Raw genomic sequence first — 19,336 nt, 5'->3', positions numbered from 1 at the left:
AGAGGGGCAATGTCCACTTTCCTCAGTGCGAGCCACCACATTAAGTTCTGATTGGAAGGGAGAGGACATGTGACCTCTAATTGACCAATATGATCAAGAGGGCTGGCTGTAAAAGTGAAACCACTCTGCAGTAAATTAATGGATTAAAAATGTACATCATAAATATCAGTCAATACTTCAGTTTTAAAGTGGTTAACCACCACAGTCGAATTATTTCTAATCATAATTTTTACGGTAAAAGCCTTTAGTGACATTTTACTATCTATGAGCTGCTGTACAAAGCTTTTACGTACATACGTGTGATAACAAGATCATATTGCACATTTTATAATGCAAAGTGTCGTGATCTTTGTATTATTTCTGGTTATGTTGTTATTATTCTCTTTCTTCTTTTGTCTGTTTTTGAATATTGATTGCTGGGTTTTCGTTGTTATTCACACTTCCTGTTTTGCCAGTGGTTTTCTCTATGTGACTGACTCCTATGTTCGTCTCTGTCTGCAACTCTTTGTATGTGTTAGTTTCATTCTGGCCCCTCATTCAGTTCACATATTGTTTCATTTTAAAGCTTAAATCGTCATGTGGTTTTTTGTGTTATTATTAATCCCATGTTTTGTTCCCACCCTCCCTTAGGGTTTTCTCGTTTCTCTTTTTTTGTCTCCTCTGGTCTCGTGCTCATGACCCAGAATCAATCATTGAGGTCTGTTCACCAAAATCTCGATTCCTTAAATGCATCTCGAGGACAGAGGAGCAGGAAGAGATATTAAACGGGAAAAATGGGAATGAGAGAAATTAAGTTTAGTTTATCCCCCTGCCCTCCTAGTGTGTTTGCTTTCTTTGTTTTCTGGATTTATCTTTTAGCTTAGTTGACATGATTTGTTTTTGTCTGTTTGTTTTGCAGTACTTTGTTCATGAGATTGAAGTGTTTGCATCAGTAAGTATCCTCAAGACCAAAAAATGAATCAGGAGAAATGTATTGATAGAAAAAGTTGTCAGTGGTTTATAAAGTATAAAGCTACCATGATAATGCCCTGGAGATTTTAAATTCCACTTTAAATTGCTTAAGACATACAGAATGGTTTTTTTTTTTTTTTACTTATAGTTTTTCTGTGATAAATCCTTATAATCTTTCCTTATGTTGGCCCTTCCTTAAAGATAACCACTTAAGTAAAAATAAATTCTCAGATGTTACTATTTAAAAAATGACTGGATTTGCCAAAAAGAAATAATTTTATTGCTGAAAGCTAGGTACAAAACTAAGAAGTTGATTTTATTTATTTATTTATTTATTTATTTATTTATGTTTTGTGATTAAAATACAGGACTGATCCTTTAATGTAAGACATTACATCAGAGGCAGAAACAAACAGCCCAATCAGCTTCTTCTCTCAAGTGGCTCATACAGTCATTTCCTCTGCTTCCACCTCCAGTCCAGAGAAAACCCAATCAGAGGCTCCATCGTTTGTTTAGGAGACAGAAAGGCAATCTGTTTCACCGCTTTAACCACACGCGTCAGTGGACGGTGCTGAAGTTGGCGCTGGGATGTACAGACTTAGTCATGAATGCTGGAATTGGTCACCCAGACCTTCTCTGTGTCTTCATCCTCAGCACTCAGGGAGCCTTGTTTCTGTCATGGTGAGCCACCAAGAAGAAGAGGAGGGTGAAGAAACAGGAGAACTTCCAGCTGTATGTTGCTATAATACAGGTAGGTCTGAGATGTCAGGTTTTTGCAGCTGTAAATGCAGAAGGACAGGTTAAAAAATGGGAAACATAACAAAAAGTAGGCACTAAAAATGCATAAAAAGCATATCTAATTATTAAATGACATCATACAGAACCTTACTCATTGAGAGCAAATCTACATGGAACGTATGACAAACATAACATTTTTTTAAAGAAAAAAAAGAAAATGCATGTGTGTTCAGTTGATCACAATGTCATTTAAAAAACTGAACGATATCACACATACTATCTGGCCTAGACTAATAAAAAGGATCTGCTGTTGTATTTAGTTATATTAACTGATAATAAAATAATAGAAATATCAATAAGGATCCAAGTCATCATTGTGGATAAAATGAAAGTGTAGGTTGATTTCCCAAGAGGAGAGCTAAACAAGTACACATGCTCAATTTTTTCTCTCCTTAGCTGCCACATTATGTAACAAAAGTCACATTTAAATCCAAGTATCTCTTATTGCTGAAGAATGAGTTTGCAAAGACTTACTGTTGGTAGCATGACTGCTTTCACCACTGGAGTAAATGGTATAAATTACAAATCTTAACAAATCTAATCCTATTTAATGTTGCTTTTTTGTTTGTGAAACCCCACACTCCCTGCTATTTCTGTATATTTGTTGTGTGTGTATGTGTGCGTGGGAATGTGTACCAGTATACTGCTGACTGCTGACCATGGTTTTAGTCCAAACCCAGCAGGTCTAATCAGCAGGTGGAGGAAACAGATGGTTCAGACATATGATTCAGCCATGACGTGTAACTCTAAGCCACCCTCTGCATTAATAAGCCATGTATATTTTGGTTGTTGTTTAGTGTAATGTATAGCTCGACCTCAGCCACTGATTGGTCAAGTTAACTTTGTATCTCACATATCTTTCTTCAGGATGTGGTGACGTTATCAGTCAGTCTGCTGATGGTCAGTGGTCCATCTATGAGCCTCAGGTCCACTCAGGGATTCCCAACAGCACAGGGCTGTGTCAGCATGACGCGGGTGCTCCTTTGCAGCAAATAACAGTGGTTGAAGCTGAGCAAGGAGATGTATTCCAGCATTTCATGGGTTGTCAGTGCTGTGGAGGTCCAGGGATGGAAACCCAGAGATGTGTTTATAGACAGAGGGAACAAGCTGTTTTGGGTCACTGCTCATCAGGATCTCCATTTATCTACTGTGGAGGTGAGATTACACCTAGTTTCTAGGGTCTTTTCCTTAATGATATCCTTTCCCTTTACCTTAGCAATTGTGATATTCAATGTACTGAACTAAGATGTTCCATCGGAGTGTTTAAAGCTGAGATTACTGTTGTCATTCAGCCAACACACACATATATTTATGCAGGCATCCATTTGAGACATATCAAAATGTTCTTGTATTTGATTTAAGCAGTGAGGAGGAACATGATCATTGGAGTGGAGGTTGTAGAGGAGGTTGCAGTTGAAGACACTCTGGAAGTAATGTAAGTATTTAAGAATTATTATATCATATACCAAAATCATTACAGCAAATAAAGTAACTGTTTAAACATTATTTTGCACAACTAACACTTGTACACCTCATAACCTTTTTTTGTCTAACACATAAATACACCGCAGTTCATACAAACATACTACATATGGTTGAAAAAGTTTGTTGCTTGTGTATCTCTTCCCAGAACAGAGGATATTTATGCAGATGATCTGCTGGATCCAGATACATCACAAGAAAACCAGCCGTACCCCACATGAAGTGCCTTTCAGTGTTTCTCAGTTTCACTGTACGCTCTGTAAATAAAATTTAATTCACAGTCAGACGACAAATTTAAATGAAATGCATTTGTATGTATTATGAAGACGCAGGGCTGAAAAGCTTACCTGGTGTTAACATGTCTCCAAAGCTTAGGGAGTCAATGCCACTCTTCTAAGAAATGCCATCATTTGGTGTTATACGATGATAGTAAAAAATCCAATAGAAGATGTCCCATAGGTGTTTGATTTGGGTTAAAATGTCATCACTTTTCACCACTCACATCATATGACCGAAGTAATTCTTATGTTTATTAAACTGTACAGTGACAGAGTGACACCTCACACCCAATTAAAGTCCTACAAAGCACTAACCTGTTACAACGATCACCAATGGGACAGAAATATTATATCATACCGAAATGAGCACTTGGAGAACAATTTTCCATCAGTGTGAATTGAGTATACTCAAGGGGACAAGAAGAATCAAACTATGCTGCACAGTTCTAAAATCCACTGCGTTATGACTGTATGGTTTAGAGTTATGTATTTATCAGATATGTTTGTATTCTACATGAGTCCTTGTCTTTGATACTTATGTATACAAATAAAAAAGTTACAACTAATTTCTGAATTGCTATTATTTTTTATAATATAATATAATATAATATAATATAATATAATATAATATAATATAATATAATATAATATAGCAACTATTGGACTTCAACTACCAGCATGCATCGCTATTGTTCTTCCGTCATCACTGCGCGCAGGATGTTCCGCTCTCCAGTACAGTGAACGATCCTTGTGATGATTTCAAGGGAAAATCTTTGTTCATTTTGATATAAAAACCCATCATGTCGGATTCATTACCGCCGCTAACTCTCCAGGACCGCATGGAGCGTCTTCAGGAGCTGACGGAATTTACTGAAAAGTGCAAAAAACAGATAAACGACATATTTGAAACGCTGGGATGGTCGCTAGACTACAAGAACTCCAACCAGGTAGCTAGCGTTTGTTTGGCTAATGTTAGCATTTATTGTTCAGTCAAAACAGCAGAAAACCTTCTCGGAATGTTTTGTTTTCCGTAGCAGCAATAGAGCAGCATCAGATTTAAGCGTTTAACTAAGTTTGAGTCCAGAGAGATTTGCTTAAGTGACTATAATGGAGTTTTTCTCTGCTGCCTAAGCTAAGCTAAGTTTGGGGCGTTTTCGGTGAGTTTCTAATATTTTTTTTTCTGAAGTCACTCAAGCTTGGTGGTAGATTTGCTGGTTGCTCTCGCCCAATTGGCACTTTTATTTGCTGTAATGTGGTTCTATTTTGGCTTTTTTAGTGGTCTACGTCTGATGTAATTAAAAAAAACTATAATTAATATGTCATGTGTCTTCTAATAGTGTTTTTATGCTTGCATCTTATAATATTTACCGGATTTTTTTAAGGCCGCTTTTCTTTTCCTGAGTTTTTTGTTATTTATTTCTTTAATGTGCTCTTCTCAAAAGTTTCAACGAGGATGCTTTTGAAGCTACACTTTGGTTTAAATGTCTTTGTTTACATGAAATAGTACAAGTTTTCCTTCTTTTGATTACCACATATACATTTGTATCTTCTTGGCGATCATTTTCTGGTACTGAAGATTCAAAATAGTGACATTTCAAGTCATAATTCCCGCTCTGAGCAGCATTTGTCAATGACTGAAAGGAAAAACTCCCTTTAAACTTTACATTAGGAACAGCATTCAATAGAACTTGGCAAGGAAAGAAGGACATACAAAAACAACGGCAAAACGCAAAGGGAGAGAGCAGACAAAAGTTAATGACATCTAAATCCAATTTTTACAAAGACATTTAATTCTCAGCTTGAATTAGACCTATTTTAACGAGTTTTGCTATGGGGTTAATTTGTGGTGCTAGTTGTTACATCATAGGAAAATATGCTTATTATTAGCTTTCATACATATTTACACAATTCAGATTGTATTGAATTCTGGCCATGAGGTTGTTTAGTCCTTATAAAACAGTTTTAATAAACACTGCAGAATAAAACCTTTCAGAAGGTAATTGTGTTACAGCAATGGTATATTAATAATGCTTCTGTGTAATTCATACCTGATGTTAATTTAAATTCATTATTTGCTAATGTAATATGCTTGCATTCTCAGGAACCAATGGAGCAGTGTCCCTATGACCCTCACCACAGGGTCCCGGTCAGGACCATGGAGAAGCACAAAGCCTCCTGCAAGCTAAAAAAGATGGGCTACTCTGCCGAGGAGCAGGTAACACAGTTAGTTACAGATTAATGTGTTGGTGCTGGAATCTGCTGCTGTAACCTGGCAATTGGACCAGAGACAGCAGGGCAAAAGCAGTAAAGTAGACTACAAAAGCTTCTTGTTATTGTGCAACAGACTACTGAAAACCTCCTAACCTCCAGTGTTAATGTAAAGTTGTGTTTAATAATTGAAAGAGCTGTAAAGCTTATCACTACTTTGCAGGCGGAGATGTACGACCCCTCCGTGAGCTATGAGAACACCAGCGTCAGAAGCTTTACAATGGGTAAGTCATCACAGAGGACTTTCTCTGGAAATTATCACCTTTCTTTAGTATAACCAAAGTTCACCCTAGTGAGATTAGATCTTTTTAGAAGACCACCTGTTTTCTTTTGAAGTTTTGCAACTTGTGTTGCTAAAAGAAGGAAGAGACAATTCATTTTTGAAAAAAATGAAATAAAACAATCTCAACAAGAAACACTCAATTTAGTTTTCTTCGTTCTTTTTAAATGTACTTTAAAAAGTTTGTAGTGCAGTAAAAAAGATGTATATTGTTATGTGCCCTGTTGAAAGCCATTTTTATCTAGTTAATTATATAAATCATTTTGAATATTACTGTTTTTTTTATTTCTTGGAAAAAGAACATATGTCTCCTTCATTTCATTGTTTACTAAATGTTCTTTGAACGTTAAGTAATAATGCTTTTGTCTTGGCGCGTAGTGGAACTCATGTAGTAGAAAGGAAGGTAAGGATGGAATTTTTCGGTCAGGAATGTTTTAGTAATGTTTTTTCTGTTCTCATTCATCATGCAGACAAAACCACCCAGCATCAGGTGATCCTACAGGCGAGATCTGCTGCACCAATGATGAGGATGGAAGGAGTCTTCTGGCAAGGTAGCGGCTCATTTTATTCTGTGCGTTATTTTTCTAAGTACAACACACCAACGTACATTTACTAGAAGCAAAGGTACAAAGTTAACTCTGTCATCGCCAACATTCAGAATCCAGACCTGTTGTTAGATGTTGGAAAAAGAAAAAAGTTTGTTTTTTTCCCCCCTTTGACATGGTCAGATAGAATGGTTAGGATTAGGGTCATGCCTCTCCAGTGATAAACATGCTTTACAGGGTTATTCTTGAATATTCAGATGTTTAATTTTATACACCAAGAAAAATGCCATTAGTTTTAAAGTCCTCACTAAACTCATTGTAAATTCATTGTTCACTTTTTTGGCTCTCACCCTCACCAAATAGTAACTAGTAATTAGTACTAGTAATTAGTAAAAGAGGAGCTTTTACAATATCAATTTAGGATCGGCACGTCTTTTCTAGTTTTGCTCCTAACATCCATGTGTTGTTTGTTCTGTTTGCAGCGATTGGGGTGAGTATTAGAGGAGATGGGCTCTAGAGAGGTCTGCCACTGGTTTCATGCCTCATATCCTTTACTGTCATATCTTTCAAACCACAGGGGTTTGGGTGCGGGAAGCTTATCAGTCACATCTGCATCCTTGAACATACAAATACTTTTCCCTTTATGTGATGGGGAAAGTCCATACATGTAGACTCATCAGTCATATTTAGACTGAATGTTTAAAATACTTATGTAGTTTCTGCTTTCTGTCAAATCTTCATCTAAAAGTATTCCAGTAGAAGGCCACAGTTCCTTACTGATGCTAAGTTATCAGTCATTGATGTTAGGTAATAACTAGGGACTAAACTTTAAAGTAACTTCTGTCTTTGTTCCTCACCCTAACATTAGAGCTAACAGGTGAATTTCCTCTTATTAGTGCAGCTAGCAAAACAACCAATTACTGTTTATTCCTTGATTTTAACATAAAACTCATTGTTACAGCCGGGGGCAGCACAAACGTGACCCCCTTAAACCGATTTTTAGTTAAGTCCCCATGTTTTCCCCTCAGTTATTGGTCCTGTTACTAGTTAGCTAACATAAACTAATGTAAGTCTATTGACTGCAGCCAACCGACCCAATGATGTCATGCTCTGTGCTGGCACAAGATGGCGCTAAACATAAAAAAACCCCCAAAAAACTTTAAGCACTTATTTCCTGTCAGTGTTAAATCTATGTCACTTTTTGAGAACAGGGTCCATGGTGTAAATTCGCCTTTATGATTTTCTACTTTAACGCTTAAAACCAAATTACTTTTATGTAGAATCCAATTTTGGCTGAATACAGAGCTACTTTGAGAAGTGATCTTAGGAATAATTAACCATTTGACTTGCATTATGTGGACGTGTTTTTGGTTTTTTTAACCTCATTAATGTCTTAAGAGCAAACAGGTTATTGGCGACTCATCTGGGGTTAGAGTTGGGTTTCCTGCAGAGAAAATTAGAAATTTAGAGAAACCAGAAAGATTGAATTTTTTGTTTTTCAGGATTCCAAACAAGCAAAACTTTAACTTATCCCAAACCTCTGACTCTGAGTGATCAGGTGGTTGTTTTGAGGTTGAAGTCCAGGATTTGAAATTAGATAAATTAACTAAAATCTTGTCAGTTTAGTTTGTGTTTTCTCACTTAGCTTGTAAAACTTGTCTGATCCTTTATCAGGTCAGTACTCCGGTGAGCCGGTCGACGTGCCTCAGAACCACAAGCGAGCCGTGTGTGATCTCACTGTTGCCGACCGATTGGCTCTGTACAATCATGTGGTCGGCGTCATCAATGAACAGAAGGAAGCATCGTCCTCCAACGACGATCTCTACATAGATTTGGTGTCCAAACTCCAAAAAGGTGAGATTTAACTAAGTTTAACTCTACACTTAGAGTTGCTGTAATTTTAGTGAAGGAAAACTTTTTTTGGCTTTCTCTGGTGCAGTCCACATAAAAATTGTGTGTGTTTTTGTTCAGGTGAAGAACAAAATGAACCAAAGACTAAACTGGAGCTGATGGCAGAAATGAGGGACTACAAGAGGCGGCGTCAGTCCTACAGAGCCAAAAATGTTCACATCACCAAGAAATCCTACACTGAGGTAGATGAGTTGATAAAGAACAATAAGTGTTGTCCTGATTCTAATCATTTACTTCATTTATATATAATCCATGATGAAGGTGAAATAACTTTTTCTTTAAATTATGAAGGGTGTTGTGAATCACAAGAACCGCTTTTCCCATCTTTAGTTGGAAATGTCAAAAGTAACAGTACTTTAAAATGGTGAAAACGAAAGACAGCACAGTATAAATGACCAGTGGATTTGGTGAGCCTGATTTGGAAATCCAGTTACTGAGCTATTATTGTGCTCTTGAGTTTCAACATATAGTGTTCATGAAGCTGGACACGCTTTTTTTAAATTTATATCATTTGACTTCCACAAAGCAGCAAAAGAACGGACTGTCTGATAAATTGTTGAGTAGTTCTTTTCCTCAGAAAACTCTCAGCCTCTGCTCCACTATCAGTTTTTCTGCTACATCACCCTACCCAACTCCAATTTGGACAGTTTCTCAAAAGGCCCAGAGACAAAACAGGCTTTATCTTGATGGACAAGAGGGCGAAGAATTCAGTTTCGATTCTACTGAGCAAGATGCTGGTCATCTGACTGTTGACTGACTGCCCAGATCTCAATAATACGTGTGTCTGTTTCACACAGGCAGAGAATTTTCGGTGGGAGCAGTATAGTTTTGAAAGACATGTTAGCTTATTCTGTTGAGCAGGGTAAACATTTATGGGAAGCAAGGCAAAGTTTGTTTTATAAGTAGTTTTCTTGTCTTCCTTCTCTCACCATAACCGGTCGCGGCAGATGAGATCTTGTTTAATGTGGCATTAATAGACACGTTTATTGAAACTCGGGATTTTAACTGCTTTCAGTGTGTTTTTCAATATAATATCTGCACTGATTTTCCAGAGTCTTGGCTCTAATATATTCCCTTCACACTGTAGCAATAACAAGACTGGAAGAAATAAAACGAAACATTTTTGAACATTAAAAACTAAACTGAAATAAGAGAGTCAACTGGAAACTACAGATTTTTATTTTTTTTTTTAAGTCAAAATGAAATAAAAAAAGAAACTAATTAGAAAATGCTAAACTATGATAACTCTGACTGGAATACTAAATAAACTCTGCCTGGGAATCTCCGAACTGAAAATCTGATGCTAAGCTCAGCGTGTCGGTCCTCCTGTTTGAACCAAGGTTAGGAAACAGTAATGTGGTCTCTATGATCGCCCTGCAGGTGATCAGAGAGGTGATCAACGTCCATTCTGAGGAACTTGCCAGACAGTGGAAAGAGGAGGAAGATGAAGAGGAGTCGATGAGAGTGGAACAGTCTTCCCACGGGTACACGAAGCACTCCTCATGATCACTTTTATGCTTCATTGACGATTAAGATATTGCATCAGAGGAGTTTATAGGTTAAAGACAATTTTTTAAAATTGTTTTGTTTTTCAGGCGGCAGGTGGATGAAAGACGCTCACCATCCTCAGAGTCTCACCACTCCCACAGTAAACGTCACCGCAGCCGGGAGCGAAGCCACGAAAGGGAGAGCAAGAAGAAGAAGAGTAGGAGGGACAGGTGAGAAAGACTTATCTAAGGGTTGTGGATTAGGGCTGCCACGATTTGTCGACTAGTCACGATTACGTCGACTATCAAAATCGTCGACGACTGATTTAATAGTCGACGCGTCGTTTGAAGCTTTGTAAGATCCCAAAAGACGCAGGAATAAGTAGCAGGATTTAAGAGTGTAATAACGGACTGAAACAGAAGATGGCAGCACTGCATGTACAAGGATGCCAGCTGCCGTTAAACCCCGAAGAAGAAGAAGCAGCTGTGTCCCAGAATTCATAGCGCGGCCCAGCTTAGTTTCCAACAATGGCGGCAGCTAGTTAGTTTTAATATTACTCTTATTATTCTTTCTGGGTCACAAAATAAACGTTTAACATATTTTCAGGCGAGAATGTAGCTGTGTAAACCTCAAATATCGGCTCAGTTTATCAGGACACCACATATTTTCAAAAGCGCTCCGACGTTTTCGGAGACGTCTGTTACCCACTAGCTCGATAGCTAGCCGGGGGCTAGGTCACTAGCGCGGTGAGAACACCGGACTCCCGGCAAATTGTTTTCAAACCCACCGCCGTCTTTCGCTACTCAGGTTAAATATATGAGTCACTTAGATAAATTAAAAATGTTGTTGTTTGGCTTTTTTTTTTTTTTTTTGTATTTTATTTGTTCCTGAGTAAATCGGTTTGTCTGAGATTAAAGTTATAGTTTTTACACAGCTGAATAAACGTCAAGCAGACAGCTGATTATCAGAAGTGTGAGATGCTGGAGAATATACTCCGTTGTCCTGTTATATTTTAGATAGCAAGGAGTTTATTAAACTTCACCGAAACAATCTGCAAATTTCATTAAAATTGAATAAACTATCATCTTGTCTTTATTTTTAGTTAGCACCTTAAAAGCTTAAAGCTGTAAGCTAATGATAGTTATATAAGAGCAGATGCTGCTGGTGCAATAAGCTGTAGTTTTATGTCCAGTGGATGATGATCTGATTAGTCGACTAATCGCATAAATAATCGGTGACTAGTCGACTATCAAAATAATCGTTTGTGGCAGCCCTATTGTGGATGTGTATGGGAAGTTCTATCTTCTGTTCTAGCTCTTGTATACCACACACCAATTACAGAAACAACCACATAACATAATTTGCATCATCTTCACAGCTTAACCCTTTAAAGCCGGTCGGAGCGGACACGCTCCATTTTGCGTAACTATTTTTAAATCCCAGTAGCACTGCAACCACGTAAGCTAGCGCAATAATTTTTTTTGCATATGAAACCGGAGGAGTTGTACTCACATCTTATGCCATCAGCTTGTCCTAGGTCACAGTTTCCTTCCACATAAAGCTTTGCAAAAACTGCATAAAAAGCACTTGCAGCAACAAAAACATAATATTCCAGAAACACGCTTTGCCGATCCGATCAGCTGTTTGTAACACTTCCTATGTCCATCAGCGTGAACTGTCACATGACCGCATGACCTGCCCGAAACCGGAAGTGACGTCATTTTGCAGAAATGTAGTTTTTACCATTGTGGCCTTATGAGCCTATACTTGTGTTTTTAAAAGTTATGTTTGACTTTATGACTTTCTGTGACGTTTCTGGGATGCTGAGGACTCATATTGCACTGCTGGAAATATTTTATTTTGATGCATATGCTGCTTTTTTGCAAATTTGCACTATAATATATTTTTTCGTTTTTCCTGCAGTATATGAAAATTGGTGTATCTCAAAAATAAAACTATGAAGACACTTAAAATAAATTTCCTTTGGTGGGAAACTAGTTTGTGCAACTTTTTTGTATTTACAGTTTTGAGGGATAAGCCTCTTAAATTTCTCTAACTAGAAATATATGTTAAAAAAATCAAAAACAATTTTCAATCTTTTTGTAGTTTATTGCACTTTTTTGCAATTTATGTAATTACTATGCACTTAATGCATGCATATTATTAAAATTTGGGCTATAATGGTTGTATTGATGTATAGCAACTTGAAATGCTCCAAAAAATGGCTCCACAGCATGTAAAAATATACTATAAGCTCTGGCGGACTTGGTTCTATGGTAGGTCTTAAAGGGTTAATGATTGAAAATATCTTGTTTTGTAACACCAAAATGTATTTTGCATACTGCAGAGTTAACTTGGACTTTTTGGATCTTCACAGGGATTCCCATTCCCCAGATGACCACCACCACCACCACGATAAAAAGAAGAAAAAGAAGAAGAAGAAAGATGAGAGAGACAGGGAGAAGGAGAAGTGAGAGTGCTGAATCTGCAGTGACTGAAGTCGACTCTGAAGTCGCAGTGTTCACAAGGCGAGACTAAAAATAGGTTTACACACTGATGCATTTTGTAAAGATTTAAACGCAATAAAGTCTTTAAACCGAACATTCACTGGTTGAGTTTTATTTTGCTTCACTGACACCATTTTCAATCAGCACTTTGGCGTTTTACAACACAGCCACATCTTACCTCCCTCTGCATGATTGGCTGGGTTTTTTTTTTTGTTTTTTTTTAATGATAACTTGGAATCTCAGACAGGAGTGTCTTAACTGTCCTACTTTCACCATAAGTTCAAAGGTTATTTTTTGGCCTTTAGTCTTTGCTGTAAGTTTGGGTGTGTTTACCTGGAAAGTCATTAAGAAAATGGAGTAAAGGGGGTTTGTGCGGTCTGTTTATAAAAAAACAAAAAACACTGCAAGTAAATGTAGGGTGATCATTTTACAGATATTTAAATTAATAGTCTGATAAAGAGTTCAGACTTTCAGGAAGAACATAAAAACTAAATCTGACTGTTCACTGAAGAATAGTTGCAAAACTATGCACCTGTGATTCTTGTTCCTAGGTTGAAGAATATAAAAATGACCAATTTATACAACAAATTATTATTATCATTATCATTAATTGTCTCTATAGTCACACAATCTATTTGTGTTGGCATAAATGACATCATTGTTTGAAATTGCAACACAGCAAAACATTCGGTCTTTTGATTTAAGAAATCTTGTTCTGAGGGTAAAATGTGTTCCTCACTAAACTAATTTGAAAAAGTTTCGCTGAAGCTTGAAAAATCGTTAAATGATAGTTTATTTTGAATGTATTTTTATTTAGCTCATGAGAGGAAATACAAGGCATGATTATGGGTGCAAATTGTGGTCTAGATGATTACAATCCTCAAAACAGTTTTTTTTTTAATCAGATGTTAAAACTGTTTTGCAACTCCAGACAGCAGCACATGGAAATGTGATATAGACATTAATGTGAAGACACAAAACCCCAAAATCTATTCATCTTCCTTCTGTCCTGGTTTTTCTCTGCTCATGCTGGATTCTGGATCTGGTATTTCTCACCCTTTTGAGAAGCACAGATAGAGGACGAGAAGAACAAAAAAAGTCTAACAGGATCCCGTCCGTGCCTGGGAACCTGACGGATCCTGGAGAGACGAGAGTACAGGGGGAACCGTTGGGGTGATAATAGTGTAAGGGAAACTCCTCAGGGAACGTAAAATCTGGCTGTTTTTGTTCTCATCCATATCCCCAAAGAATCCTTTAGCAGGTCTGGTCTAGAGGGAATCACTGTGCAGCACCATGGGGGCCTCCTGTGATAAGGTAAAATGAGATTATCATCATATGTGGATTTGGCCCTGCACATTTTGAGGGAACTGTTAAATGTTGTTTATGGTAAAATAATCAGGGGAAGGTTTTAGTTTGTCCTTAGTCCACTGGACAGTCTATAAAGTGCCTCTCAGGCTGTTAGCAAGACCTTAAAATGTTGATATAGGCCTTAAAAATTTCAATATAATTAATTTAACTTCCATATTAAAAATGCAGATCTTCTCTTTTTGTTTGTGTTAGCATCTAAATCTGCAAAATCTGCAGACAGAATTTATCTAAAAAACTTTTTTGTTGTTGTTTACTGAAGTATAACTTGTGGTAATTTATTTTCATTTTTAAAGTCATTTTGGTGCAATACATCATAAACTAATTCTGTATTCAGCTGTTCAGTAAGTCATCTGTGTGGGAGTCATTTGCTGAGCAGAAATTTTCTGATGAATGTTTGTGGGTAAGTTTTAGGTTCTGGGGAAGCTTTTTAATTCACAGAGCAGGCTTTGTTTAGATTCTTTGCTGACTTTGGATTTTTCTCTAGAATTCACAACAAGGCCAAAGGGAAATTTGTACATGGTGTAATGTTTGGCCATGTGACCAAATAGATTTTGCACACATTGGGAATGTTGGAGCAGCCTTTGTTTCTTTATAGCAATCGACAAATATGAACAAAAAAGTTAAATATGAAATGTGAGAGTATTCACTACCTCACAGCCCCAGAGGTCCAACAGGGCAGAGTTAATTGGGTTTGAATTTGCTTGTATGGTCTGTTACAGCTGTTCTCTTGGGTTGTTTAATTCATGCACAAACTAGCCTCTAATAAAGGTTAACAAGGCAACATTTGTCTAGCAGAAATGTGGCAAATGTTCTTGTTAAATTATTGGATAATGAGCTCTTTTTGCTACTTTATTCGGATCAATATTATATGAATAAATTGTTACTTGAATAAAGAAACAATATAAGAGTGAGGGATTCTTTAACACCAGAGAAGCTGAGCTCATTTGACCTTTTCAAGGTTTGAATCTTCCCAAAATTCTTTTTCAAACAGGTTTGATCTGAGGTTTCAGAAATGATTACAACAATGTGGTTGTGGTCATTTTTATCTTCCTTTTATCCAGTTCAGTGACCTTGTGTTAAAATCTAATACACAGCCTTCCAGGTACAGGGCAGGTTTTCCTGTGCTGGTCTGCAGCCTCACAGTGAGGCTTCAGGAATGTCAGATGAGTCTGAGAAGTGCTCAGCAGTCTTCCTCCTGACAAAGAAACCTCAGTCTGTTTAATTCTCAGGCAAACAGCAGCAACTCAAAACTCAGCAACCTCATTGCAAATAAAGAGTCCTTTACAGTGATTCTCCTTTGTTGGTGTAGCCCACCCAAACACTTCTCTGATCATATTTGATGCATCAAGTTCTGCTCTGAGGTCAGGAGGTTCATCAGTGAAAGCGGTTGCTTCACTTCTGATGTTTTTGATACTTGTCATTGGTTGTCCAACAAGTGGCAGTGTAAGATCTATGACTGTGAGTTAGAACTTAAAGTAAACTTTTAAATAAAATAAAAAAAGACTTTAAATACAAGAAGGAGTATTTTAAAATCACTTGTGCAAAGATTTTCTTATGCCAGTGTAGCTCTGCTAAAACTGGTTAACATGGTTATTAGTTTTAGTTAATAACCTTTCAACATAAATTTGAATAAGCTGAAGCCAATGATGGTCCTTTTAGGAAGTCCTTCAAAAAGAGCATTTCAGGAATGCAGCCTAGAGGTGAATGAATGAAAAACCACTGTGAGTCAGGAAAGGCTTCACAGATAACCTGCCTATTATTCATTCAATCAGACTGACCGTGTGGGTTAAATCAATATTTGCACATAGCGTTTACAGTGCTGGAAAAAATAACATGGAAATAAACAAAGGCCTTTAGAATTAAGGAGTTTTGTTTTTCTATTAAAAATTTGTTTGGCTAATACAAAAACTGCCATAGGGTTGTATTCTGTCAGTATCCTACCAGTAGTTTACTATGCTAGCTCCAGAGGGCAGTATAACACCTGTCACTGGTCTAAGCAGAGCCATAAAACCTGACAGTAATCAGTCACCTGAGCTGAGGCAACAAGACTGAAGACTGGAATTAGAGCTGAATTATGCTGAATTTCTGTTGATCAATATACTTAACACTCCCTTTAGGCTGTTTATGCAGCTCATGATTACTCTAAACCTTTTCTTTTTCTGAAATAAAATAAAGTTGGTTGGATCCTATATAAAAGTTTACAATGTAAAAACACTTTACATGATGCACTGAGTAAATGGAAGAAAGAATCTGACTTATCAAGTCCCCTGGAACTAAAAAGCCCCTATAAAGCAGTCAAAATACTCCCAGTGTAAAAAAATGAGGTCAAACAAGTCTTTGCTAAGTCAAAGTGGTGCAAAACGACATCAGCATGATTGCAATCTTTTTTCTTTTCTTTTTTTTTTTTTTTACCTTGTTTGTTTACAGTTTCCCTTCACAGAGAAAGAAGCACTGCTGCAGTCCCTGTAGAATAATTTGTTTGTTTTTAGCCTGTGAAATATGATGGATCACGAGATGGATGAGCTACCTCACTGACAGCTAATTGATACCCTTTTTGTGCATAACATTAAAAAAAAATACCAACAAGGGACTCAAATCTAAAAACATGAGGTTCAGCATGGGCACTCTTCAAAGTAGAATAGTTTGCAACAGTCTTTGTGTAGTTAGGGCTTGTCTACGATTTAAAACGGGGACCTATCCCTCAAAGGATAGACCAAAGAGCACCTGCAATGACAGAAATGCAGAAGTCAAGCAGACGAGTGTTTCTTGCAGTTGTCAGTGGGGGGGATCTGGCGCTTTCTCTGTGAATTTCACATTCCCGTGGCAGAAGGCCAGGTGCTTGCTCAGATGTTATTTACACATCTGTTGCTGCCACTGACGTCGCACGCGCTTACGTCATTGTCAGCAGACACTCTCACACACAAAATCACGGTTTAGTAACGCAGTAATGCAGCGTGCTTACGGGAAAGTAAGAGTAATCTAATTACTTTTTGTAGTAATCAGATTACAATAACACGTTACTGCCCATCTCTGGTGGTCATTAAATGCACTTAACTGTTTGTGAATACAGGAGCCCCACCCACCTGCCATTCAAATTCTTAGTGTGCAAGAAGCAGCCAATCAAAAGTTAGTTGGTTTAATTATTTAATTAAACCTAATTTAATTTAATTTAATTAATAGAGTCAAATGAAGGGATTTATTTAAATACAGCTAACAGCACTTGTAGTAGGAACAGTGGGTCAGAAAATAAACTCATCCAGCAGTGACATCTTAGTTTACAGTTTAATATTCATTCAGGTTGTGTGAAATGGTGAATTGTGTTGCATGAGTCTATCTGCTGTATTTGATGTGTACCCTGCAGGCGTCGCTCCTCTCGGGGCTGCTCGTGTTCATGCTGTTTGCCGTCTCTTCTCACTGCCAGGAGGAATTTTCTGGATACCACTCAGGTCAGGGCTTCCTCATGCTGACACTGATTTAACTTTAACCTCAGGTGAAACAATAGCTGTTTAGCCTTGTTTTACTAAAGAACAACAGGTGACAGATAACGCAATTATAGAATCCAGCTGAGGAATATTGTAAACTGGTTTCTTCTAGGTAACTAATCGACAGTTAATTATGATAAACACTGCTTAATTATTTTTAAGTAGTAAAAAGTACCTTCACAACTCATTAGTAACTTTCTTGTATCGTAGTCAAGTAAAGGCTTATGTGGAGAAAAAAAGTAACAACTTTAAATGAATTGCATTGTTAGGCGAGCACAAAATTTATCACATATTCATTACAAACTCATATTTATTCAATTATTACCACAAATTATTGTTTGTTTCTTTGTTTTTTCAACAAAAAAAACCCTTCCGATCTTAGCTTCACTTTATTTGTTAACTTTAATGCACTGACTTAAATCACAGTTTTGCAAGAGAGGAGAGGTGTTTTTGGAAGTTGTTGATCTATATGTACAGTATGATGCAATTTTTATTCTCCCACATTTGCTGTAAGTTAAGGGCTCATCAGGGAATTGAACCCGGGATCGTGCACACTCAAAACAGGAATCATACCCCTAAAACGAGTCACATTTTCCCATGTGTCTCATACTGAGTTCTTACCTCATGTATTTTGCATGTCTATTCAGGTGAGGAACACACCTATGAAGAGTCTTCTGCAGTTGACCACTATGACAACTTAGCTGCTCCTCAGCCAGGTGAGATCAGTAACACACTTAGTGTAAACTGTACCAGAGGACACTCTCTGACTGTTTGAAGTCCTCGGGGCTCCAGACCAGGACTGCTGACTGTAACAATGCACCACAAAGTCCAAACAAAACTAAATGTCTTAATATTTCCTTAGAATATCCACCAGAGCGACTCATAGCTATGATGTGGGACCAGATATTCGAGGAGGAGGATTATGACACTTATGGCCCAATCCCCACCCAAATCACCATGATCACTGAGGACACCTTTCCCTACATCACCACCACTGAGTCCCACTATGCCAAAGAGGACACTGAGATCGTGCAGGTGGGACAGCTGTGTGCTTGGAGTGTCAGGGATAGCTCAACAACAATATTAAACTGCAGCAGGAAGAAATGTAGAGAGAGCTTTAAAAAACAACAATGCTCTTTGTTGCTCTCTTTGTTCCAAGCCCCTCAACAATTTCATATCTGCTAAACATAACTAGGAACTGAGTTTTAGTTTCATATAGCATTCATAAAAACCTGACCTCTCTCTTGCATAAAAATCTTCCTATTAAAGGGCATTCAGCCCATTGTTAAGGGTCATTCAGTCCCTGTACAGCCAAGTGAAAGCTTGGTCTGCATTGTTGGCAATAAGTCGGATTTATTCCTTATGGGTTTTGGACTTTGGCAAGTAGCAGAAGGTTTGTACTTTGGTGGTTTCAGGATCTTATCTATGCTTTTTTGCAGATGATGTGGTTCTGTTGGCTCCCTCAGGTGGGAGCCTCCAGCTTTAAGTGAGGTGATTGGCAGATGAATGTCCGCATTTCCAGGTCTGAGGTCATGGTTCTCAGCTAGAAAAGGGTGGAGTGTCCACTTCAGGTCACAGGCGGGTGGCTGCCCCCTGGAGGCACTTAAATATTATTACCAGCAGTCTTCTGTAATGGGCTAGATTTTCTACAATTTTTGTTTAGTGATGCTGAAAGCAAACTGCCTGCCAGAACTATCGGTCAGTAATTGCTCCAAAGTAAGGGCCAGGATTTGAACCTACGAGAATCATAACCCTATATCATCAAGCCTCTTCTGCAACTTGTGGTTCTTCATGATGAAAATGACATACTTGTTCCAAAGCATAGCTAATCTGAAGCACTGCACAAGGCCAATAAGCGATTAAAAAAAAAGAAAAGATTTTTACGAATAATATAAAATTATGATTATTGAATATTCCTCACCAATAATGAGATTTAAAATTAATTTAATGTGTCCATTTTAGTTTAAGTCAAGCAAAT

General features: G+C 37.5%; 1 protein-coding gene and 1 long non-coding RNA gene across 3 annotated transcripts; both read left to right on the top strand.

Annotated features, from left to right (window-relative positions):
• Positions 1–3,129: 3,129 nt before the first annotated feature.
• LOC146565091 (uncharacterized) lies at positions 3,130–4,075 on the top strand. The gene is made up of 2 exons (XR_014894302.1): positions 3,130–3,184; positions 3,380–4,075. It is a non-coding gene; the product is annotated as an uncharacterized LOC146565091 (long non-coding RNA).
• A 159-nt stretch (positions 4,076–4,234) lies between these two features.
• Positions 4,235–12,548, top strand: LOC146565090 (U11/U12 small nuclear ribonucleoprotein 48 kDa protein-like). Of its 2 annotated transcripts, none has more exons than XM_085293006.1 (9): positions 4,235–4,456; positions 5,611–5,724; positions 5,941–6,001; positions 6,528–6,608; positions 8,277–8,456; positions 8,574–8,695; positions 9,894–9,997; positions 10,109–10,231; positions 12,379–12,548. In XM_085293006.1, the coding sequence occupies exons 1-9, from the start codon at positions 4,310–4,312 to the stop codon at positions 12,473–12,475; spliced, it is 1,029 nt and encodes a 342-aa protein (XP_085149132.1). In that variant the 5' UTR covers positions 4,235–4,309; the 3' UTR covers positions 12,476–12,548. The 2 variants fall into 2 exon arrangements, with proteins under 2 accessions (XP_085149132.1, XP_085149133.1); XM_085293007.1 differs by lacking the exon at positions 4,235–4,456 and adding an exon at positions 4,494–4,666.
• Positions 12,549–19,336: the final 6,788 nt, after the last annotated feature.

The sequence above is a fragment of the Mchenga conophoros genome, linkage group LG11, assembly GCF_057382185.1.
Source record: "Mchenga conophoros isolate Kocher_MC1m ecotype Shallow Benthic linkage group LG11, M_conophoros_male_GT1.1, whole genome shotgun sequence".
Lineage (NCBI taxonomy): Eukaryota > Metazoa > Chordata > Actinopteri > Cichliformes > Cichlidae > Mchenga > Mchenga conophoros.
This window is presented reverse-complemented; position numbering and strand designations above follow the sequence as displayed.